Source organism: Oryzias latipes, chromosome 24 (genome assembly GCF_053564925.1).
Source record: "Oryzias latipes strain Hd-rR chromosome 24, Olatipes_Hd-rR_3.1".
Classification (NCBI taxonomy): Eukaryota; Metazoa; Chordata; class Actinopteri; order Beloniformes; family Adrianichthyidae; genus Oryzias; species Oryzias latipes.
The window spans coordinates 18132808-18150425 of NC_136260.1; the positions used below are offsets into that span (position 1 = coordinate 18132808).

At 38.1% G+C, this 17618-nt stretch overlaps 1 protein-coding gene across 2 annotated transcripts in view; it reads right to left on the reverse strand.

Moving 5' to 3' along the window:
* Nucleotides 1–13874, reverse strand: part of LOC101173029 (glutamate receptor ionotropic, kainate 2) — a 68592-nt gene extending 54718 nt beyond the window's left edge. For both annotated transcript variants that reach the window (XM_004083458.4, XM_011491587.4), the window contains exon 1: nucleotides 13283–13874. In XM_004083458.4, coding sequence (XP_004083506.1) covers nucleotides 13283–13406 — 124 coding nt within the window. In that variant the 5' untranslated portion in view covers nucleotides 13407–13874. The remainder of the gene's footprint in view (nucleotides 1–13282) is intronic.
* Between the last annotated feature and the right edge of the window lie 3744 nt (nucleotides 13875–17618).

The window sequence follows — 17618 nt, forward strand, 5'->3', positions numbered from 1 at the left end:
TATGTTTTCATTGAATGGAATAATTAAAAATTAATTGTATTAATAACTGAAGATTCGGTTAATACATAATAGCTCTGTAATAGTAAATTCTGGTATGCCTAAAATGTCAAAATAGTAAATAGTTGGGCTTGCCTTTTGTTAAAGACCCACTCTGATCAAAATGGTGTTTTTCTTATTTTTAACATGATAAGACAACTAAGCCTAAAATTAAATTTCTGAGTATTTCTTGACCCAAATCATTGTGAATCAGGAGCAGAACAAAAAGACAAGTTGTGACGTAGAAAATACAGTCAATGGGCTACATGAATCATCCACTTGTATGATAAGGAATTGGATTTAACTTATGCACATTCACACACCAGTGGAACCACACTGGAGGGTGAGGTGTCTTGCCCAAGGACACGACAACAGTTGGCTGGTGGGGGCAGGGTTTGAACCGTCAACCCTCTGATCATTAAACAACATGCTCAACCGCCTGAGCCACTGCTGCCCCTAGACATTTATCCATGTGGTATTTGCCAATCGAGCCGCCTACAATACAGAGGCAAATTTCAAATGAACTATTGCCGCTCTGCAGAAACTACGGTATATCCTAGAAACCGACACAAGATTTTAGATTTGGGCTAAAAACGGCATAATCATAAATAAAAGATCACTGCGAATGCTTTGAGAAATTATTAGTCTAATTTGATCATACCTGTACCTCCATACTGGCATTGTTTTTGCATAAATTCATTGTAAATTAATTCTTTTCACTTTCTTCACATCTCCTTGAGTCTTTGCATGTCTCACTCCCAACAACACGGAGTCCCTCCTGATTTATGTAATGCACTAATGGTCTTTCAGTTGGCTTTGTATTTTGTTGCAATGCACAGAAAAATATAAGTGCGTGTGTTTGGTGTGGTGTATTTGTGTGTGTGTGTGTGTGTGGGGGGGGGGGGGTCTGTAAACATAGCAAAAATTCAGCTGAATCCATTCCAGAGCAGGCTGCTCACAGAAGCTGCTCACGGATTTAGGATTGTTGGCAAATTTTGCTTCACCATGAGTTTTGTTTCTGAAACAGCACTAACAAACCCACCTTTTACAGCAATGTTGAGCAATGTATTTTGAAAAATAAACTGTATCCACAGTAAAAAAGTTTCTTCTGTCCTTCACTACAGCTGAAGGACAATCTGACAGATTCCAAAAAGGGGGATGTTCCTTGAAGCAGCTCAGCAGAAACTTTCACATTAACTTGATGAATGCAGAGATCCCCGACCTCACTCCACGCTTAACTGTGTTTATTGTGATTATTTAACATCATTGCAAGATAATTATCTCAAAACTCATGAGATGCCTTCTGTAAATTTCTTTTAACATCAGTTTATTAGTCAATTACAATATGGTGACTTGTCTTTTTGTTTTGTTTTTTGTTTTTAAAAAGCTTGTGTTTATTTCTGCTTCTGATCTACAAACCCGAAGAAAAGCACATAGAGAAAAAAAACCTGACATTGGCTTCAATATAACAAAAAGAAGCAGAAAAAAACTGTTTCCTGTGAATTATTTAACAGTGCTTTAAAGAAACCAGTCGAACTTCTATTAACTTTTCTTTTTTAAATGCAAATAGTTCTTAAATGTTAAACTTATGTTCCGTGGGGTACTTTAGAAACTTGTCTTCTCAGTGTTTGACAGTTTTCCCTTTTTCTCTGACTGTGTTAAAATTTTTTCTGATCTGTCATAAAATATGCACGATTTCATTTTGGAAATAATATTTATATAAATAACTAATTTCATAAATTTAGGAACATGATGTTTGTCACAAAAATATGTAAATGTAGGATTAAAGTTTCATGAACATAAAATTGCAGCTTTGAAATGAACACATGATCAGGGGAAAAATCCTCTGACCACATGTGACACAAGTGACTTTCATAAAGCGAAGGTTGATGACCTGTCTTAAGTGCATTCTACCTCTGGCCTGTTGACAACCGAGACAGACAGTAACACCCTCAAACACCCCCCCACCAAAAAAAAAAAAAAGGAAAAAACAGATGAATGGATGGTGGGGGCTTTATGAGCCATGGAGAGCTCACATCTGCTTAATTTTCATAAATCCACATAAATGCGATTACTCCAAAAACTCCAGGCACAAGGTCATACAAATCTTTTAAATTATACAATTCTCAAAAGTGCGGTTGAAAGCTTTTTCGGTTTGAACAGAAAACATGGGAATTGGTTCTAATATATAGACTAAACCTCAGGAAGTGAGAAGCATCATTTGTTTAATACATTGCTTTGTATTGCTTTATGACTCACTTGCCATTTCTGCCTTTACTCCATTTCCTTACTCCTACATCAAAACCACAAACAGACACTGCAGCCTTTTCTTTCTCTCAGGCAAGAGCACATCTCACGGTGGCCTCTGCAGGTGACAGATGGCAACCTCACAGCGCTGCTCACTGTAAACTGAGTTTTAATCAAGCCTAAGCACATGTGAGAAATGCTAATTATTCACTGCAGGCTAAGAGAGTCCAGCTTGGAGAACGTTGCGAGTACGCATGTGGATCAGTGGTTTATAATCACTTTCCCCATCGCGATAAAACCACCATTAATCGCTGCACAGCTGACAAATACTAAGTGTCACAGGATGGACAGTCTCAAGTGCCCTGGGATCCTTTAGACCTCAGGCTGCACTGCTCAACAAAGTAAATACGGATAAAAACTTGACTAACGGTAATCTTGGAGAAGTGAAAACACAAACAGGCTATAAGAGCAACACATTTAGATTTTCATCCTAATATCAATTGGTGATATTCAGATTCCCTTGGAATTCCTTTTTACTCCAAGTTGAATTTTAAAACAGTACAAAAAAATCTTCACCTTTTATAGAATGTAAAAGACACAGGCACAGAACTGACAAAAAGTTCAAATTATAATGTTGCAATTAGGTCAGAGCAAATTATATGAGACCCTATTGTCCTCTTTGCTCCCTTCTCTGCTCTCATTCTAATTCTCAATGTTATTCTACACATTAGAATGGCCCTGTATTACACTCTTCCCATTAAAATTTGGAACAAAATGACTGTAAAATTAGACTTTCTTTCTTGTAGAGGGGCAGATCTTATCTGCCGTCAGAACCAAAGGTCAAGAATTAATTCAGGAGGAAGCTCTTTAACTATCACAGTAGGGTTTCATATGGAGAAAAGATAAATGAAATATACAGCTTTTTTTAAATCTGATTAGAGAGGAGTCAATTCACACTGCATGTATGTATATTCACGTTTTTTCTGAAATAGCAAAGACTCAAAAGCTTTAAAATTAAGACAACAGAATCCATTTTTATCTGTATTATCTTATTAAGATGATGGTGGGCGTACGTCTGAGGAGGTAAGGTCTGCTCATGCTGTCATCTGAAGAGAGATAGAGTGCACCCCAGACAGGGTGTCGGTCCATCACAAGACCACACAGGGACAGGCAACTGTGCACTCCCTTTTTCACACCTGCATGCGATTTAAAATCAGCTTTCAGCCTAAAGTGCACATTTTATGACTGCAGGTGGGAGCTGTGGTGCATGGAGGAAAAAAAAAATAACACCACACACAAGCACAGAAGGAAGATAAAGCCTCTGAGCCCAAACTCTACACAGAAGGGCCCCAACAGGGATTTGAACCAGGAACATTCCTGCTGTGAAGTGGCAACGCTAAACCAAACAAAAAAGAAAGAAAAAAACTAGACACAAAATTAAAACATACAAGAAGACAGTCAAACCCCACAATGTCTGCATTATTCAACTGTGGAGGTATTTAGTGGTGGAATTGTTGGAAAAGATGAATTAGTTATAAGTAAAAGGAAAAGAAATCTTAGTTGTCTGACAGGACATGTATTCAAAATATATGCTCACGAATCATCTTTCCTTGTCGCAACAACACAGCCCTTGAGGCAAGCAGTTTGGAAGTAAAAGCACAAAATGTATGCTGCTAATTAATAATAAAACATTGCTTTCATTTAGCCAAAGCCTTTCTTTTTAGATCAATCATACTGCCAAAAACTTTCTTTTTCATCTTCTGATTTTTTGTGCTCACACAGAACACACTCTCTTAAAAGAAGACATTAAAAACATTTTTCTGACTTCATTATTCAAAGTAGGTTTGAAAGTAATAAAGACAGTACTTATGATGATAATGCACTGAGCATGGAGCAAAGCGCATTAACAGCATATCTTAAGCAAATACCATCAACGATAAGGCCAGCAGCCTTGCTGATTTAAAAAAAAAAAGAATTGGAAAACTTAAAAAGTAAGAAGGACTTAAAAAAATAGAGTTTATCTGCATAACTGCTGTGAAACTTAAGCTTGAATGAAAAAAAAAAATACTGTTTCTGACGGTGAAATCTGTCTCTCAAAAATTTTTACCTTCCCTCCAAGTCACAGGAGATGCAGAAAAATATATTTTACCAGGTGGTGTTTTTCTTTCTTTTTTATGTAACTGTTGCAACAATCACCAAACTGTAAAAACTTCACAAATTTCACTATGTCCCCTTTATTTTTACATGCATTTACATTGTTAGGATTAAACTTTATGTTATAATTAAAGGTTGGTTAAACTTATTTTACACATAAAATACCAGTCAAACTGGTTTCTTATTTTTAAAAACTTTGTCTTAGGAAGTGCTCAAAAATAATTGTTTTTACCTGAATAAATGCCCTCATGGTCAGCAATTTAGTCTTTGTACTAAAAAATGTTAATAAACCATCAAAATAAATAGAATTTTAAGTATAAAAACTTGCCTTTCTTCACTTTATTTTCATTTCACGAAAATGATAAATGACATCTTTAATGTTTATTTTTTTAAATTTTATTTTGGAAAATGGAATGATATCAATAACCCTTTTTTGAGTGAAATCAAGAATCTTTTCGAGAGTAAGTCCAATTAAGAAAAAGGATCTTAAAAATGATGAGAATTTAAGGTTTTTTGTTGTTGTTTTTTTCTGAAAAGACAAAAAGACGGCAGAGGAAAACCCATCAGGATTGTATTTTATTTCTCAATTTGTTGTTGTTTCATGTCATCATGATTCACATTATCTGGATGAGTACATTTATTCAATGTTTTTCTTTTTTTTTCTTTGCACTAAATCTGCTTTAAATGTTTTTTAATGGCCTTTTTGGGCCCTGAAGACTTAACTGTTTCCCAGTTTTATGCATCATCATTATCCAGCTGCAGCTGGACACATTAAAAGTATTCAGGATAGTTTTAATTACTGTAGCAAATCAAAGGGCAAAAAATCCTGTAAATTTCAAATGCTCACGTATGAAAGGTTGCAAAGAAATAACAAAAATATATAAATACATGGCAAACTAGAAAACAATGAATTTTAAGAAAGTTTAAAAAAAACATATTTGTATTCTTTTGTCTTGCAAGAAAAATAATCTCATCAAGAAAGTTTTTCTTTTTTTAACTTGTCCTGTCCAACATCTGAACAAGCAGATGAGAGCTTAAGGTGTTTTGTGTTGGACAGATTTTACTGTAATAATAGGGGTTTATGGACCCTTTGACAAACAAAGTGTATATTTGTTTAAACTCCTTTTGTATTTGAGGCCAAGCTTTATTAACAATAATTATGTTTATATGCATTCCTTTTTGGACCGGATGGAAAAAAGAAGAAAGAGGGAGAGTTGATAAATATACATATACAGAGTCATAGCATAAGAGTGTCATAAGTAAATTACATAAGTTATTGCTCACATTTAAGGAAGTTTTCCTCTTGTAAAATCATTTTAGTTCAAGAAAATGTGTCTTAATACCTAGAGTTTATTTCCTAAAATAAGATTCTTGTTAAGACCATCTTTCTTACCCATTATTTGCTGAAATAAAATCTGTCAACGTGATAAGAATTTTGGACTTATGTAAAGGGGCCTGTTTTGCAGTGCAGTGTATGAAAATAAGTCTTTAAAATAATGTCTTTAGTGTGTTTGTCAAACCAAGCCTCCCCTCCCTGTAGTACATTAGCAGACTAAAGTCAAAGGTGAGACTTTTTATACTTTATATAAAAAAAATTAGATTGAAGACAAAAGAAAGATAAAATAGAGGGAGAGTGAAAGAGCTTTAAGGCAGGGGTCTGCAACCTTTAACACCTAAAGAGCCATCCGGGTCGATTTCTTACTGTCCACAACTCAGAAGGAGCCGCAAAGTCTCTCTTCATCCTTTACAGGAAACAAAAATAAAAACACTACTTTGCGTAAATATAACTATTACGATCAAAATAAATAAACTATTGTTTGTTTGTTGTAAATAAAACATAGAAATAGTTTACAACTTTTGACAAAGGTTCACATGACTTTCTTTCACAATAAAAGACCCCCTGTATCTATCTATCTATCTATCTATCTATCTATCTATCTATCTATCTATCTATCTATCTATCTATCTATCTATCTATCTATCTATCTATCTATCTATCTATCTATCTATCTATCTATCTATCTATCTATCTATCTATCTATCTATAATGCACAATTTATTTATCGCTGTTGGTTTATCTCCGCCAAAAAACAAAAGAGTGTAACGAGGTGTAAGAAAAAAGCAACAAAACAAATTAATAAGTCCAAATTGGAGAGGTGATTGAAGTGCACTGTACTATCTCATCACAGTGTGTGAGATGGGTTCAGAAATCAACAGTGGACCTGCAAGCGTGATGGAAATTGGAGTGGAAAGATGGGAGTTTGGAAATCTAAAATGAATAGAGCTTTGAATGTGAAGGAAAGTGAGGACGCTGGAAGAGGTGGGGCACAAAGAAATAGATGAGTGAAAGAAACAACAAGGGAGAAATCAGGAATAAAAGAGGTCACTGGAGGCAGATAAAAGACACTCAATTAAAAGCCTGAATGAATGGCCCATTAGACCTGAACGGACACCTGCACCCCCGTGCTCTCACACTCCTGCAAGGCAGGAAAATGTCAGGAAAATGCTTTGGGTTCATCTGCCTCCCATGTTGTGAAGAAGTTAGCTGATAATCAGAGCTGCGGGTCCTCGTTGCTGCAAAGGTGTGCCATCTTTTTACCCACTGAAAACGCAGAGGCTGTGGCACAGCAGTGCAGATGGAAATAAATGAAAGGCTTGGATAGCCAGGGGCATGCAGGTAAAATAATATAATGGAGCTCTTCAAATATTCGCGCACGCATTATTGTTATTTTATTTTAGTAATATATTACTCAAGACTAAAAGGGGGAGAAACAATAACGACGGAATTGGCAGAGACTCAATCAGTCTGATCTGCTGACTACTATATTTCACAGCCTCTTTGATTCCGTCACACCCTGATGGGTAGCAGATTTCAAGCCTTGCCTCAATTGAATAAAACTGATGGCCAGGGTGGGTATAGATGACAAGTAACTGTGTGAGAGAAATTGAGCTGATTGGCTTCATTATGTCTTTTCAAAATCTTAAAACTGATTGCACAAGATTGGAAAATCAATCCCTCCGTCGAGCAGCGATGCTTCTGTGCGAGTGGCCGGACATCAGGAGGAACAAAAGTTTGGAGCATCAACTGAAGCTCCGTAAAATAATTTCCCAAGCTTAAAGAAACCCTTTCAGGCTATTTAATTACACTTAGCAAATGCCATCCGCTGGCTCCTCCACCAATAGTTCATTAACCCACGTGTTTCTAATCTCACTTTACCATTCGCTAATTTCTATAAAACAAAAAAGCAACACGCAGAAGTTGTTGGAGGAAAAAAATGAGAAGAACGCCTGAAACAATCAATTTAGCACTACAGGGGAGATATGTTCTATGCAGCCCTGGTACTTTGGGGACAAAAGAATGCCATGCTTTTTCGAAAATGTAATTTTAAGTAATCCTGCTTCAATGTGTCCCCCAACAGAGACAATTTCTCCCCACGTGTCCTTTCTCCACATGCAGAGATGTTCTAACTTCAGAGAAGCTTTGCTGCCAATGAGAGTCCAATTTTTAGCCCGTCTTTTTTTATCCTTTAGCTCCAAGCTTTTTACTAATTTTTTCACTGCTGGCAGCTAATAAAAGCGCCTTATTGAACATGCATTTATCCCATGGTGTTCACACTGGACTGTTGCTACCAGATACTAGTACATGTCCGCCACCTACACTTGGACTTGCAGCGAAATGTCAAAGTGGTGCAAATATTACAAAACTTGTTTCAGGTTTTTTCTTTAACAGCTCTATTTCGACATATGAGTCCCTATCTGGACAATCTTTAACCTTTTAACGCATGTTTAATCGATGCGCGTCTTGTACGTAGAGTCCAAAAATGGTCAAAGAACACGTGAACGCAGACGGCTGAAACGCACATACAGTTTACGCACGTTTACATGGACTTTACTTTAACATACACAGCTGAGGGAAGTGTTGATGCAGATAAAGACTTACATTACTGTGCTTGAAAAGATCTTTACTTGGTCGTGTGGCTGCACTAAACTTTTGAATGGTGCACCTTACAGAACAAAAGAAAAACTTTAAAAAGTGCACTTTGAAACCACAGGGTGAAGGAACTTAAGAACAAAAGGTTGTCGCTGACCACTTTACGTGCATTCATCTACATGGAACCTCACAGCAGACCAGCATTTCTGTTCCAATTAGAGCAATAAATCCTTTCAAAACAAAGTACCGACAGGACAGGTTTTGTTCTTTCTATTAAGCAGAGACTTTACAGTTAATTACCACAGTTTAGCTGCTTATTACTGTACCCTCACATTTGATGCAAAGCATGTCATTTTGTTTCAATAAACTAAACAAGATTGGGATTTTAAAAAAAAAAAAGTAAAATCCAGCGGTGTTGGCTTGTAATATTTATGCCATTGCAGCAGCCTAGTTTATAGACAGTATAAAAGCATGCTTATTTTACACTTTTACTAATCTTTTTGGCTCATGTTAACACAGATCAGAACCTGCAATAAACAAAGGGGAGTATGAAAAGTTCTACTTTGCTTATTTGCTTTGCACACATTTTCCTACTTTTTTTTTTTTTTACTATTGCTTTTAGCAATGCCAACATATTGATTTCCATTAATTCTTACCATTTTACACTCTACTGGAGGTTGAGACAACCCACTAATAAAGGCTAATAAAAACACATTTTGGGTTCAGTTCTTCAAGGGAAACCACAAGGACGTTTGTGTTCCCATTATGTTTCCTTTCTCTAAGAGCTTTTTCATGCATATCTCATAGTTGCAGGCAAGTTATCAGCTTTGCTAATACGATGCTGCTGACATTTATTCAGAGATTCAGTGCATGACTCCTGGCCTCCCACAGCATTTCCCCAGCACACTTCACTCTCCTTTCTGTCTCTCCTCACAAAAGCCATCAGAAAATGGTAATAAAAGACCACAACCGAGTGTGGGCCGAGAGTGGACTGCTCTGAGGCAAGCTAATCTATCTTTACTCAGAATCTTCTGGCCTCAACACTCACTGTTGTTCTTCTCACTCACACTTTGCACGAACTCCCTCTTTCTTCTTTTCTCTAACAAACACTCTTGTTTTCTGACACCTCTCTGTGACATCAAATTTTCCTCGTTTTCCCTTGAAGCCACTGTGAGAAGGACGGTGCTGCTTGTATTAAAATATGCAAAGAATCATGTGAGTGCTTTCAGCTCTGACCTTCAGTCAGCTTTGAGCCACACAACCAAGCAGGAAGACATGCTGCAGGGCTCCTCTCGAGGGACTGTTTTGGAGAACAATTACACATATAACCTTTAACCCTTGCTGGAGAAATTGCATGTGACAATAACAAAGAATGAAAGGCTGTAGATAATGAAAGAATGACAAACAAAAAAAGAAGAAAACTGAAATTTTCTTTGATTTGCAACAATAAAAATTGTCCCTCACACTGGGGACTGTGTATCCTGCAACAAGGTCAGTCAGTTCAAACCTCCTTATATGTAAATAATCTTTTAAAATGTTGCTTGCAAATCTCCCAAACTGACTCAACTCTGAGCACAGCAAGAAAAACTAATTTCATACCTCACAGATATTTGCCATTTTAAAATGGCAAGAAATCTGTACCCCGAATTAATCAACATCGAGTTTTTTGTAACGGAGGCATGACAGCGAGACCTTCAAAGACTCAGGACTGTAAACATGTTTTAGAAATCCATCTAGATAGTTCCCTGCTTCAAGCCCATGTGTGGTGCTGCATGCTAATGTAAGACAGATCTCCTCTTTGTTCTTGAAACCCACAGTGGGTATTTTTAAACCATGAAAATTATTTTCCAGCAGAGATAGTTTCACATTTCTATAAGCTAAAGTGAAGCCAAGTGACACATGAATATTATAAGCAGCTTTGTGTGTATTTAAATGTGTTTGCAATGAACGGGCTGGCAACAGGCCAAGGCACAGACTGATCCGCAATTCCTGCAATCCTGAACTGAACTCAAAATAATTCAGGATGGCAGAACGCAAAAGCAAATCAAGTCAATTAACTAATAACTTCACTTGAATTTGTTTCTGATTCTTCTGCATGTTCTCGACATCTTTATAATTTCACCACACCATAACAAAGTTGGGAAAAGTTTAATATGAGATATGCAATAAAGTGTTTGTTTGTGAAGAGAGGAAGATAAAATTTACTTTATCCGCATGCTATACTGAAAAAACATAAACAAAGCCAGGAAATAAACAAACAGTCTGAGCATCTCTGAGTCAACAGTGCTTTCAGCAGCCCAGGGAAATGCTGCATCTGCCAATGATGTTTGCAGATGGCAGAGATGATTCTGTCACTCACAGCCACAAACTACTTTAGGACCCAAAAAAGGGCATTTTTATTTTTTTAATATTTCCTTCTGTGTGTGACAGAAAGTTGCAAAAAAAACAAAAAAAAAAACACATGCGTCTATACATACTGATGCCATTTCCTGGAAAGGGATAACATCTTCATCATGATCACTTTAGCCAACCAGCTAGCAAACAGCAGATGCTTTGGAATTGATTACCACCCCAAATTTCCATTTCTCTGAAAGTTCCCAATCAAGAATAGGGAACAGCTTTTGCTGGTCTCATTTTATTTCATTACTGTCATTTTTTTAGGATTTTCAAATGGTAAAAGCAAGCCAAACCCAATTAACTTAATACATTATTCATCCCCGTTTTTTTACATGCTCACTTCACAGGTGGAGCTGAAGTAGAGGATTTTATTCTTTGTTATTCAGCTCTCTAAGAAGATGGATGGTAAAAAAGAGGATCTACTCCCGAGAGACCCTTTACAGTAAACTCCATGGGCTCCATTTCTGTTTCTAACAAAATGATTTACATGGAGGATTTATGAATGAGAGAATCTGAATGCAATGACAAATTTTTATGTGGAAATTCTGACACATTTTTTCCCCTGACCTGGTGCTCCTTAGAGGTTTTTCCCCCTCATTTCTCTGCAGTACTTGTCACTCTGTGCGTTGAGTTTGATGCTGTGAATACAAAAGGCTGACTATGCTGTGGTGTTACAGTGTATGTCAGTGTGTAAAGGTCTCGGGCTGACAGGAGAACAACGCTTGTACATTGTGAGCCGGCTGTCTGGGCAGAATGGAGGCAAGAAAGGAACAGACGGACCCAAGGGAGCTGACCTCCTCATTTAGGCAGACTCCAGCAGAGATTAGATGCTGAGTAAGCACATCCTGTAAAACAGGAAACGCTCTGGGATAGGAACCAATGGGCTTCAATTTTTCTCAAGACACACCTGCGCACATACAGTACATGTTGTCTCTGACAATCAGATTATTTAGAGTATTTTAAACTGAAAAGTGTAATTTCTTCAATGTTTGGAACAAGAATATAAAATTGCAGATACTTCAGTAAAGAAAATATTGAGGATAAGAATTCAAAGACACGAGGTGTTCCACTGAGCCATAAAAAGTGAGCTCAGCCTCTCTCATGAGTCACAGGCTGTGCCCGTCGCTGTCCGTGGTCCTGAACTACAGCTCCGTTTCTGTTTGCGCAACTGGATCAAAATAAGAAGCCTTTAATGATCCATGTAATCAATTCCAACTTGAAGAATGCAAAAACCAAATCTCGCAATAAACTGTTTCATCTCCATGTGTCATTTCTTCTCTTTCTTGGTCATGTTCGTCTGACAGACCACCCCGAAATGTTTGATTCAGACCTACGAAAAACATTGAAAATCAAGCGTGTGATTGATAAAACAGTTTACACGCGCTGTCTGTGAGCAGCAGCCGCGGCCATTTTCCCTTGAAAGTGTGAAACAATACATCTCATGCTGCACTTTATCTGCATGAGGAAGTCTGCACTCGTGCAGAGAGTTTCCAGTTGGCCAAAAATTAATGAATACGCCGGGCGTCTGTCAGACAATGTGTGAGACTGGAAAGCGCTCTTCCGAGTGAGGATGCAGAAGCAAGACAACCACATCTCGTTGCCATAGCGGCGGCTCGCGCGCACGCAATCTGACTTTTAAGCAGGACCCACGGGAGAACTGGGGTTTGTAGGATATGTTGTCAACTGTTGATGACATCCACTGTCGTGGGATCGGATGGGGGTTGTCAATCTAAGTTTTATATTTTTTTAATTCCTCGCAGAGCGACAGGAGCAGCCACCCTGTGACGGATCTAATTAAGCAGCAGAAGGAACCACAAGAGACCGGGATTGCGTGGCATCACGCAGAAACAGGCGCTAATTGCACCATTTTGAAGTTATGAACCATTACGCGCTTGGTGTAATCAGCAATAATTACAGACTATCAGCGTTTAGCAGACAATTTTTTTCCATGTAATTCTTGAAAATAACTTTGACTACCAAGGCACAGCCTCTATAAGTTAGTTATGACAGTTAATTGGCTTTTGGAGAACCCAGAAAGTCCTGGAAAGTGTTGAAAAACTTCAATAACAAGACAAAAATCACACAGATGTGATCATTTAGCTGGCGTCGGGTTATCGTTACTCTCTTCTGAGGTTTTATCAATATGATAACATTTGAAGAGACTCCCCAGCTTCATTTGCTTTCCATAAACTGTTGCACACTTGACTTGCTCATTTACTCGTGGTTGCAGCTCCAGCCTCTTGGAGTTACTATGGCAATCGTTTCAACTTGGAAGGGAAAAACCATCCATCCTTGATGGACTTACACTCTGGAAAATAAAAGCACTGCAACGCTTTGTGGTGATTTAAAGACATCCGCGTAAATGCCTGAGCACGCAAACCGACACCTCATGAGAAAACCAAACACTTTGCCAACTCCGGAGAAGCGAAACGACGCACGGGACAAAACGGCATTAGAACCGGATTTTACACAGAATACTCGAGCAGAATCAAGAAATAGATGGTTGTTGGAACATACCGAATCTTAAAACGTGTGGCATCCCGTGAATGTAACCAAGAAAAAGCAGCAGAAGCGGGATCAGCCTGAGGTTGGTCTTGAAAACGACACTGGTTATCATCAGATGATGGGAGGTAATCTTCATGTTGTTTTTTAGAACAAAAGCTCAGTGGCTAATCCCCCCGGTGCGCGGGGTCAATCCCCCAATAATTCTTCTACTGCTGTTGGGCAAGGCAGGGTGACGGCGGCCCTGGATGCGCAAGATCACGGCATGGTCACTTGCGCTTTCCTTAAATCCATTAGCAGTCCCAGCATGATGCTTTCCCGTCTCCTTCTTCCTGTTCACTGCGCCAACAAACAGCAATCCTCGGGCTCGAGAGACTGTGGGACATCCATGTCGAAAGGTATGGATCCAGCGGAGACGGGGGAACCCGAGCTCGGGCTTTCGGTGAGCAGCGGGAGAGGAAGTGGAAGCAGATGATACAGCAGCGACACAGCAGCCTGCTATGAGGCTCTCTGGTTTGCTTGCACTCCCATTATACTGCACTGCTGCACAGGCTCTGACGTCGAGCCAAGGTTTGTATTGTGGACGCGCAGCACAGAGAAGAACAGTGGAGTGAGAAAGAGAGGAAGGATGGAGGGATGACGGATGAGATAGCTTGTAGATGAAAAGCCAAGCAAAAAGACAGTGGTGACAGAAAAATATGTGGTTAGGAGGAAATTGATAATGAAATAACCCACGTTTGTTTACAGCAGATTCAATATTATCCTTAAATAACTCGGTGTTAATTCTTCTGAGGGTTTGTAATTGAGGTATTTGAGGATAAATCTCACAAAAAAGGCAAAACTTTTGAGACAACCCCCCATAAAAACACGTTTTGTTTACAAAAGTAACAGGTATTCTTAAAATACGACACACCACTTGAAAACCCATTCATTCTCAATGACCTCATCATTGTCTCACACTAAAACTATTTTTTTTCTTGAAAAAAAAGGTACTTTATCTAAAGAGAATCCAAAGTTATAAATATTTTTTTTGCTAATGTTCCCATTATAGGTGAACATTAACAGGGTATAAAGGTCGTCTTATATGAGGTCCCTTTGGCAAAAAGTGGTTTATTTAAGTGTACTACAAGCTTGGTCCACACTGAAAAAAGTAAACAATTTCAGTCATCAGTTTAATGTGTTTTTCCTCATTGCAGTAATGAAAAAAATAATCATTTGTGTCTGACCTACTAAAAGTGAGGCAGTATACTTGAAGTTTAGTTCATATATGTCATGATTGCTATAGGGGACAGACCCAGGCGACTGAACCCGGAAGGAAACACAGGAGAATAAGATGGTAAGTAAATTAGTTTATTTTCCTGAAAGAGGATTCGAGGGCGAGTATGTATAAGGAGCGTGGGCGGCGTGGAGATTATGGCTTGGTGAATGGGAGCTTAGGCTGGGAGTCGTGGCGTGGTTGGAGGTCTTGGCGTGGCTTGGAGTCTCTGGATAGTCAGCGAGGATCAGGCTGCTCTTGAAGAAGTGTGACTCAGGTGAACACTCGTGGTCAATAGTCCTGTAGGCGAGGCGTAGAAACAAGATTATTGAGGAGCAAAAACACAAGCGCATTGAATACTTTAGTGACCAGACTAAGCACCATAAGGGGCAACGAACTGGCGATGAATGCTGGAGCTGGATCTCCTTAAGTAGGCTGGTAGGTGATGAGGTGAGTGTTCACAGCTGGTCCAAATCAGGAAGCAGAGCAGAGAGGGGAGGGGGAGGCACCATGACAATATATGTGGTCTATAGAGTTTATTCTTGCACTCAAGGAAACTCAAAGTGTACTACTTTTTGCTAAGTGTGACCTAATCATTGTGTTTTACAGTAACAAAAAATCCTGTTTCATAGTGTATATAATTTTTGAAAACTTTGGACTTTTATCAAGAAAACCCAATGTTAGAAAAAACGTTTTTTTAGCTTATGTTCCCATCATAGCTGGACATTAACTGGGTCCAAAAGTTGTCGTACATAGGTTCCCCGTAGCAAAAAGTATTGTATTTAAGTGTACTACAAGTATACTTAGTCCACACTAAAAGTGAGGCAGTATACTTAAAGTTTCTTTTTATGTTGTAAACTTAACGTGTTCCATTTTAGTTTTAAGAAGTATTCGATTAGTATACTTTCGACATGTAGCGGTTCATCATAACAACGACTTGATCATAATTTTTGGTCAACAATATAATTCATAGTAGAATTTGATTCATTTTGAACGATCCGATTCACTGACCTAAAACCGATCCAGGACATCTTTAGCCAAAAATTCAACCAGTGGGACTCAGAGGTAAATACACGAACAGTGCAGGTGACGTTTTCCAGATTACTTGTATTTCTTTCAAGACAATTAAGTGTAAATAAATGTGTACAAACAAACAGGTGAACAGGAATAAATGGCAAATCGTGTCACATTTTAGCTACCTAAAGTTCACCCATATCTTTTCCACATTAAAATAAAACAAACAGAACATTATTAGTAAACCACACTGAATGGCCACGGTCTTCATGTTTCCACACATTAGACTGTAATGATGTTTGATCAATTTTTGCTCCCTTAACATGTGTTGTCTGCTGTGAGGTCACTAGGTCATTTTTATGTTTTAGTAAAATAAACATATTGACCCTCAGTGTAAATGGTATTTTCCAATCTTCTTCCACTTTCGGCTTCTCCCATCAGGGGTCGCCACAGCGAACAAGTCGCATGGTAAATTTGGCAATGTTTTACGCCGGATGCCCTTCCTGACGCAACCTTCTCAAACCGGGCTTGGACCGGCAGAGGTAGAGAAGGGAACAGGGAGCAGCCCGGAGTCGAACCCGGGTTTCACGGACGGAAGGCGCCGCAAACCAGCACGAGCTAAACTGGCTCCCTGTAAATGGTATTTTCCAATATTGGCGTGAAATATTCATTTAATTAAAAAAGAAACGTTATAGTGGTGTAGAATAATTTGATTAACAACTTGCCTGAGACAGACTGATCTGGTGGGATCATAGAAAAAAAAAAAATTGATTCCTCGATTTAGTGGATTAATCGTTACACCCCTTTACAGGTACATTGTCTATAGTGTACCCCCTGTACTTATTCTTAAGTATACTTAATAAAATAAACTTCTACTTTTTACTAAGGCTCACTTTGAGTCAGTTGCTAAAAAAAAGTCTAATTGAGAAATTTGCCATGAACACAAAAAAAATGAAATGAAAAGTTTAGTGCTCATGCAGTATCACTTACAGTATATCTCAAACTTGACAACAAATACATAAACATAAACATGGTAAATGCAATGAAGCCCCCACCTAATTTAATATAAAAAAATTATTTCAGTCAGAATCTGCAGAGCTTTGTCGATTACTGTTCTTCCAATTCTCTGTTTGGTGATGCCATGAGTGTAGCCTTCACTGCCCAAAAGGTCACACAAACAACAAATCCTTTCAGCAACACAGACAGAAGATGAGAGAACTGGAAGAGGAAGATGGCAAAGAACATTGCCAAAAGTTTCCCAATAATGTTACAATCTGATCACTAAGACTCAAGGACCTGCTAGATATGTGACAAACAAACTAGCAGAAAAAAAAAGTGTGTGAGAATTTGGGAGAGCATCTGCCATTACAATAATCCTGAGCCTACAGTATCTGTAGATTTCCTATTTTATATGTATATGTGTATATATACACATATACATATACATAAACATTAAATATAAATACATTTGCATAAAAAATTATGCAAATTACAATTGACCTTTATGCATAAGTCTTGCTTTATTTTTTATGCTCAAGACTCATTTAAAAGTCAAAGTCAACTTTATTTGACTTAATTTCCGATAATAATTCTGTATTGGTATTGTTTAACATGTTCTTATGGCATTTTTGTAATGATTGAGGACATATTTAAAGAAAAAAGTATTTCTTTATTCATTTTGATTTAGGAGAAGACAAAAAAAACTCTGTTTGAAAAAGGGTATTTTTCATGTATAAAATACGCTGGGCAGTCCATAAGCATTCTGCTCTGCTGCATTCAGATGAGTCTACTTGCAGACAAATAGATTCATCTACGTCTTTATTTTAAGCGTCAGAACTGGCATCTGGCTCAAAACTGTACAGCTGGATAGCTCCAATCTTCCTCACCATTTTTGTTGTACTAGTAGTGATGGGTTGTAAGCTAGCGGGATAGTGTGTTGCAAGAATGATTCCATTAACAGCAACGAGAAGGGCACAGGTAGCGTGGTTGCTCTGCACCAACAGTTCTACTTACAACTCAGAGGCAATGAACTACTACTGCTCTGCAGAAACTATGTCCTAGAAAATGAAAGTTTTTTTTATG